The sequence below is a fragment of the Hydractinia symbiolongicarpus genome, chromosome 1, assembly GCF_029227915.1.
Source record: "Hydractinia symbiolongicarpus strain clone_291-10 chromosome 1, HSymV2.1, whole genome shotgun sequence".
NCBI lineage: Eukaryota > Metazoa > Cnidaria > Hydrozoa > Anthoathecata > Hydractiniidae > Hydractinia > Hydractinia symbiolongicarpus.
The window spans coordinates 15,987,912-15,995,612 of record NC_079875.1 but is presented as its reverse complement, the minus strand read 5'-3'; the positions used below and the strand labels follow the sequence as shown (position 1 = coordinate 15,995,612).

The 7,701-nt window shown below is 33.4% G+C and overlaps 2 protein-coding genes across 2 annotated transcripts in view; both read left to right on the top strand.

Annotated features, from left to right (window-relative positions):
- The first annotated feature begins 6,076 nt into the window (after positions 1-6,076).
- LOC130655651 (uncharacterized) lies at positions 6,077-7,653 on the top strand. The gene is made up of 3 exons (XM_057458463.1): positions 6,077-7,089; positions 7,323-7,434; positions 7,537-7,653. The coding sequence occupies exons 1-3, from the start codon at positions 6,077-6,079 to the stop codon at positions 7,651-7,653; spliced, it is 1,242 nt and encodes a 413-aa protein (XP_057314446.1).
- The window catches only part of LOC130642759 (activated RNA polymerase II transcriptional coactivator p15-like), a 67,096-nt gene continuing 66,498 nt past the window's right edge, over positions 7,104-7,701 (top strand). The window contains exon 1 of the mRNA XM_057449546.1: positions 7,104-7,113. The gene's annotated coding sequence lies outside the window, so the exon portion shown is untranslated. The remainder of the gene's footprint in view (positions 7,114-7,701) is intronic.

Genomic DNA, 7,701 nt, shown 5'->3' with positions numbered 1-7,701 from the left:
ATTGATTGCTGTTGTTTAACATGACTCATTATGACTTTATATATATATTTTATGAAAATTTGTGACAGAATACTATGTGAGATTTGAAATTTTGTTTGCTTTATTGATGGTAAAACAGCATGCAAATTGCTAAAAGGACATTTTGTCTAAAGTTTGGTGAGGAAGGACCATATGCATTATATCAAAGAACGTTTTATTGCAATATAATTTAACCTTGCAATCCCTTTGTAACACCTTAGATAAAAATTTCTACTTAGGCAAAATTTATTGTTTATTTTTCGCATTTTGTGTCAACCTTTGGCAGGGTTTGCAATAAACTAACTGATTTTAACATATACAATGAGAGAGATTTGTGTTTGACATTGATCAGCTTTTTTGTATATATGTGGCGTTTTGAGTGGTTTAAATTTTATGGGTGAGATGTATGTTGAAATGCTTTTAAAAACTTTTTTCCGAATAATTTTCGCATTTGTCAGATGGTCAGAGCAAGTAATTTTAGTAGATTTAGATTTTAAATGTCACATATATACTGCAGTGGTTGAAAATCTTTAATTTTTTTGGTCATTTATATAATAATGCAGATGTAAGATGCGCACTGCTGTATTGTTTGTTTTTTGATGGACATATATCTGCTACATAAATTAAATGGAATACAGTGGATTCTTTCACGGGAAACAGCTAGTCTTATATGTTAATTCCCTTGCGTGAGTAAAACTGTGAGTCCACGACACGGAAATCACGGGTCACTTTCTTATGACGTGGCTGTACGCTAAAATTTAACTAAAAAGATTAGGGATATACTTCATAGAAATCGCACATAAGGTGTAAATATATAACCCGCTGCTAATAACGATATAAATATATATACCCTTATGCCAAAAAACTCTATGTTAGTATATATATATAGGTATCGCTACATATGAAACGGTATTAGATATTCACAAAGCATACGGACTGTTAAATGAAGTTCCTAGCATAGAACGGATATTGTGTTTACGAAAAAGATGGCTGTTCTTTTTGAGTATTCTCTACTCTTTCATTCAAAATAAATCTTTAAAAAAACATTTGAAGAAGAGCATGGTTTTATAAATTAATCATAGCAAGGTTCTGTAAGGTTTTTTCATGTTTTATTTTCAGTTTTGATTATATTATTGTTGCCAGACATGTTTTATAGCTAGCATCATAAAAAGCCAACCACCACCAACAACTAGCTAGCTAGCTAGGAATATATATATATATATATATATGTAGCCATGTTCTTTATACCTAGCTAAGTCTCCAGTTTATATTTAAGTGACTAGCTAATAGCTGCTGTAGCTAGCTAATGCTAGCTTTAAACTAAAGATTCCCAGTATATATATTCCCACAAAACCCATCAAACGTTATTAACCCTGAAGATTTTAAACATTTTCCTGGGTTTTTTTGGTTTGCGAAGTTCTTTTCCTCCAAATATTCTGAAAATAAAGTTCAGAAATTACTTATTTTTAAAATGTAAATTTAATTTGTTTCAAATTGTGGTTTTGACATTTTCATGTAAGAATTTGTGGGCAAAAACCTTAATCAGCATGCTAAAAGAACTGACTTTTCTTAATTTAGAATTACTAAACACAACCATTTTCTTACATTTAGTGTAAACTTTTGTGCGTATGACTTATATTTAATACACCAAAAGAGCTACTTTGTTGATTTCAATTTTATACTCTTTGTAAGCTATTTTTTTCTTCTTTTTGACATTTTGAATTAACTTATTGTTGTAGAAGGCATATAATATACATGCATATAAAAAAATGGAATTTTGCAAATTTCTGTTTTACCACTCAATTTTTACATTTTATAAGTTATTTGGAACAGAATGGTATGAAATAGACCAAAATAACTGATCTTAGTTGTTTTTAATTTACAGGCTGTGTCTGTGAAACTTTAAGGGGAACATTTGGTGGAAGACAATGGCATGACATATACTGATAGGACTGATTTTTGTTGTGTTAGATGTTATATCTGAACCTTTTTGACATTTTATGTTAATTTTGCGAGAAAGGACTATATATATATACACAGAAGAAGAATTCAATTTTACACCTTGCAAGCTTTGTTTTTCTATATTTTGTATAAATTCTTACTGCGGAGGACTCCGTGCAATATATCGAAATGACTAATCCTTCTCCATTTAAATTTGATGTGTTATAAATCGTATTTAGTTTTGTGTAAGATTTAATGGGTAAGGGCTAGATGCAATATGTCAAAAAAACTTTTTTTGTTGAATCACAAGCACTCCCTACAACCATTCTTTTTTTTTACAGTTTGTGAAGCTTTTGTGAGTAAAGAGTGTATGCAATATTATCGAAATAACTGATTTTTGTTGCAAACTGTCTTTCTTAGGCATTTTGGATTAAAATATTGTTTTAGAGGGCATATGCAGTAGATATATGTACCGAAATAATTAAATTTTGCAAACTTTGATTTTGTCGTTACCTCTCATTTTTTACATTTTGATTAAACTTTTGTGGGAGACCGTCGGTATGCGAAGGACCAAAATAAGAGATTTTAGTATTATTTAGAATTTGTATTTTGTGTTGCAAAATTGGTGCAAAAATTGACATAAAATGAACTTATATTCAGATTGATTGCTGTTGTTTAAATGGTGCTAAACTAAAAGTTTAGCACATGTTAATTGGGGTTACAGAAGGAAAGGTGTGTCTCCATTGACTCCTAGTATAAGGCTAACCTGGTTCACTAGTGTTTTGTCATTCTGCATTATTAATTTTACAAATGTGTTGGTGACCTATGACTAATAGTCAACACTATATTAATTTAACCAAAACATTAAACTGCCTTAAGCTTGTTACTTAAGGTCATAGATCCATACCACAAGCAGGGGGGTATAAATATGGAGTAGAACACAGTAAGCCTCTTGGTGTGAGTTTCTCCCCACTTGGAATGGCATCGCTATTATCCACACTGAAACATTAGACTCCTCTTCCATAAATCTTTTTACTGATGCTTCTGGAGTAGGCATAGGAGGATTTTTTTCTGGTGCATGGTTTTCAATTGCCTTAAACCTTATTCATAAGTATAGTATCACCTTCATTGAGTTATTGGCCATAGTTGTGGCAGTTTTTTCTTGGGGCGAGGCATGGAAAAACAAGCAATTAGTGTTATACACAGATAATTTGGCTATTGTTCATGTGTGGTCCTCTGGGTCGTGTCGTTGTCCAAACATCATGCATCTTGTACGTTTTTTATTTTTCTACACAGCAGAACACAATATAAACCTCCTGGTACACCACATTAAAGGCCAGCACAATACTTATGCAGATCTTTTGTCTCGATTGCAGGTACAACACTTCTAACGTCTATGCCCAGAAGCCGAAGCAGATCCAACACCAATTCCTTCATCGATACTACAACTCTTCAAAGAGATTTAAGTCATTATTTAAACTCGTCCATTTCAACAAACACCAGGGCAACATATCGGTCAGGATATCTCTCCTTTAAAATTTTTTGTGAAGCTACATCTGTACCTACCTATAGAAATCGCACATAAGGTGTAAATATATAACCCGCTGCTAATAACGATATAAATATATATACCCTTATGCCAAAAAACTCTATGTTAGTATATATATATAGGTATCGCTACATATGAAACGGTATTAGATATTCACAAAGCATACGGACTGTTAAATGAAGTTCCTAGCATAGAACGGATATTGTGTTTACGAAAAAGATGGCTGTTCTTTTTGAGTATTCTCTACTCTTTCATTCAAAATAAATCTTTAAAAAAACATTTGAAGAAGAGCATGGTTTTATAAATTAATCATAGCAAGGTTCTGTAAGGTTTTTTCATGTTTTATTTTCAGTTTTGATTATATTATTGTTGCCAGACATGTTTTATAGCTAGCATCATAAAAAGCCAACCACCACCAACAACTAGCTAGCTAGCTAGGAATATATATATATATATATATGTAGCCATGTTCTTTATACCTAGCTAAGTCTCCAGTTTATATTTAAGTGACTAGCTAATAGCTGCTGTAGCTAGCTAATGCTAGCTTTAAACTAAAGATTCCCAGTATATATATTCCCACAAAACCCATCAAACGTTATTAACCCTGAAGATTTTAAACATTTTCCTGGGTTTTTTTGGTTTGCGAAGTTCTTTTCCTCCAAATATTCTGAAAATAAAGTTCAGAAATTACTTATTTTTAAAATGTAAATTTAATTTGTTTCAAATTGTGGTTTTGACATTTTCATGTAAGAATTTGTGGGCAAAAACCTTAATCAGCATGCTAAAAGAACTGACTTTTCTTAATTTAGAATTACTAAACACAACCATTTTCTTACATTTAGTGTAAACTTTTGTGCGTATGACTTATATTTAATACACCAAAAGAGCTACTTTGTTGATTTCAATTTTATACTCTTTGTAAGCTATTTTTTTCTTCTTTTTGACATTTTGAATTAACTTATTGTTGTAGAAGGCATATAATATACATGCATATAAAAAAATGGAATTTTGCAAATTTCTGTTTTACCACTCAATTTTTACATTTTATAAGTTATTTGGAACAGAATGGTATGAAATAGACCAAAATACCTGATCTTAGTTGTTTTTAATTTACAGGCTGTGTCTGTGAAACTTTAAGGGGAACATTTGGTGGAAGACAATGGCATGACATATACTGATAGGACTGATTTTTGTTGTGTTAGATGTTATATCTGAACCTTTTTGACATTTTATGTTAATTTTGCGAGAAAGGACTATATATATATACACAGAAGAAGAATTCAATTTTACACCTTGCAAGCTTTGTTTTTCTATATTTTGTATAAATTCTTACTGCGGAGGACTCCGTGCAATATATCGAAATGACTAATCCTTCTCCATTTAAATTTGATGTGTTATAAATCGTATTTAGTTTTGTGTAAGATTTAATGGGTAAGGGCTAGATGCAATATGTCAAAAAAACTTTTTTTGTTGAATCACAAGCACTCCCTACAACCATTCTTTTTTTTTACAGTTTGTGAAGCTTTTGTGAGTAAAGAGTGTATGCAATATTATCGAAATAACTGATTTTTGTTGCAAACTGTCTTTCTTAGGCATTTTGGATTAAAATATTGTTTTAGAGGGCATATGCAGTAGATATATGTACCGAAATAATTAAATTTTGCAAACTTTGATTTTGTCGTTACCTCTCATTTTTTACATTTTGATTAAACTTTTGTGGGAGACCGTCGGTATGCGAAGGACCAAAATAAGAGATTTTAGTATTATTTAGAATTTGTATTTTGTGTTGCAAAATTGGTGCAAAAATTGACATAAAATGAACTTATATTCAGATTGATTGCTGTTGTTTAAATGGTGCTAAACTAAAAGTTTAGCACATGTTAATTGGGGTTACAGAAGGAAAGGTGTGTCTCCATTGACTCCTAGTATAAGGCTAACCTGGTTCACTAGTGTTTTGTCATTCTGCATTATTAATTTTACAAATGTGTTGGTGACCTATGACTAATAGTCAACACTATATTAATTTAACCAAAACATTAAACTGCCTTAAGCTTGTTACTTAAGGTCATAGATCCATACCACAAGCAGGGGGGTATAAATATGGAGTAGAACACAGTAAGCCTCTTGGTGTGAGTTTCTCCCCACTTGGAATGGCATCGCTATTATCCACACTGAAACATTAGACTCCTCTTCCATAAATCTTTTTACTGATGCTTCTGGAGTAGGCATAGGAGGATTTTTTTCTGGTGCATGGTTTTCAATTGCCTTAAACCTTATTCATAAGTATAGTATCACCTTCATTGAGTTATTGGCCATAGTTGTGGCAGTTTTTTCTTGGGGCGAGGCATGGAAAAACAAGCAATTAGTGTTATACACAGATAATTTGGCTATTGTTCATGTGTGGTCCTCTGGGTCGTGTCGTTGTCCAAACATCATGCATCTTGTACGTTTTTTATTTTTCTACACAGCAGAACACAATATAAACCTCCTGGTACACCACATTAAAGGCCAGCACAATACTTATGCAGATCTTTTGTCTCGATTGCAGGTACAACACTTCTAACGTCTATGCCCAGAAGCCGAAGCAGATCCAACACCAATTCCTTCATCGATACTACAACTCTTCAAAGAGATTTAAGTCATTATTTAAACTCGTCCATTTCAACAAACACCAGGGCAACATATCGGTCAGGATATCTCTCCTTTAAAATTTTTTGTGAAGCTACATCTGTACCTACCTTTCCTCTGACAGAATCAACACTTCAACTGTTTGTGACATATTTGGCAAGACGCGTCAAATTTGCCACTATTAAAGTCTATCTTTGTGGGGTTCAGTACGAGAGTGTAATACGTGGCTTTCACACGAAGATAGCCCACATGGGTCGCCTGTACTATGTTTTGCGTGGCATTAGAAGATGTCATCCAAATTCTGCTTCTCAGAGACTACCAATTGCACCAGCTGATCTGCGTAAAATGATAATGTTTATAAAAAACTCTATGTTTTCCAACCACGACAAAGCAATGTGGACTTGTCTTATCTTAGTGGCATTTTTTGGCCTGTTAAGGGTGTCAGAGTATGTTTGCCCCACCACGTCCACTTTTGATACAGAAACTCACCTCACACCTGCTGACATATCCTTTTCCACGTGTGGTTCAAATGCTGTAATTAACCTTAAGTGCTCTAAAACAGATCCGTTTAGGCTAGGGTGCAAGATTCGCTTAGCAAAAATTGGAGGCTCTCTTTGTCCTTACAAAGCCATTCAAAATTACCTAGCATTCAGAGGAACCAAACTAGGGCCCTGGTTCACGTTTAGTGACGGAAAGTTTGTTACCCGGAAGTTTGTTTCTTCATTTCTTACAATAAGCTTGCCTAACAATATTAACATTAACACGCATAGTTTTCGCATTGGTGGTGCTTTGGCTGCAGCTTCCTGCGGGATACCCGATTCTGCTATTAAGATTATTGGACGCTGGAGTAGTGATTGCTACAGAAGGTATATTCACCTGTCAGACAACGCTTTGAAAGAATGGTCTACTCGCATAGCAGAGTTAAATGGACTGACAAAAATCTGGGACATTAAGTCTGTGCTTTAAGCTGAGTTTAACTTAACTTAACTGAGTATATATAGTATGTAGGTTATTACAATCCCCTAACATATACAATTTTGAGTTTCAAACGTCTGTAAGGATACTGTAAATGTTGCACTATTCTTTGTATATTTTCCAATATGACAGCAGTTTATTAGTTGCAGATATTTATTTACGATTACGTGTTGTGTTAAATCATAGTATGTAGCTAATGTCGTACTTATAGAAGACTACATATTAGTCAACTCTTAGTTTTCAATTTGGGGAAATTTGGGGGTGCTGGGCTTCCTTCGTCAGCCGGCTTAGGTGCAGATGTCTATTTTGTCGACAGTGATAGAGTTAATTAAGTATTTTGTAAGTATAGAGCGTGTCAGTTCATGTCAGTCTGTCATAATGAGACAAACGTTTAATTGTCATTAATTGTCATGTACTGTCAAAAGTCGGTTGTCAAAATGTCAAAAGAAGCCAGTGGCCATATGGTGCAGGAAAAAGAAGCCCTTGTGCCAACTGTTACGATAAACACTCACCATAGTAAGACATTGTGTCAAGTATCATGAGTCCGTTGTCAAAATGTCTAAAAGAAGCCAGTGGCCATATGGTGCAGT

What these genes read in the sequence shown, in the direction of transcription:
- LOC130655651 (XM_057458463.1), top strand. Translation starts at nt 6,077, where the DNA reads ATGCCCAGAAGCCGAAGCAGATCCAACACCAATTCCTTCATCGATACT. An exon ending in ACAAAAATCTGGGACATTAA is followed by an intron (nt 7,090 to 7,322) that starts GTCTGTGCTTTA and finishes TCGTACTTATAG; the next exon opens with AAGACTACATATTAGTCAAC. An exon ending in ATTTTGTCGACAGTGATAGA is followed by an intron (nt 7,435 to 7,536) that starts GTTAATTAAGTA and finishes TACTGTCAAAAG; the next exon opens with TCGGTTGTCAAAATGTCAAA.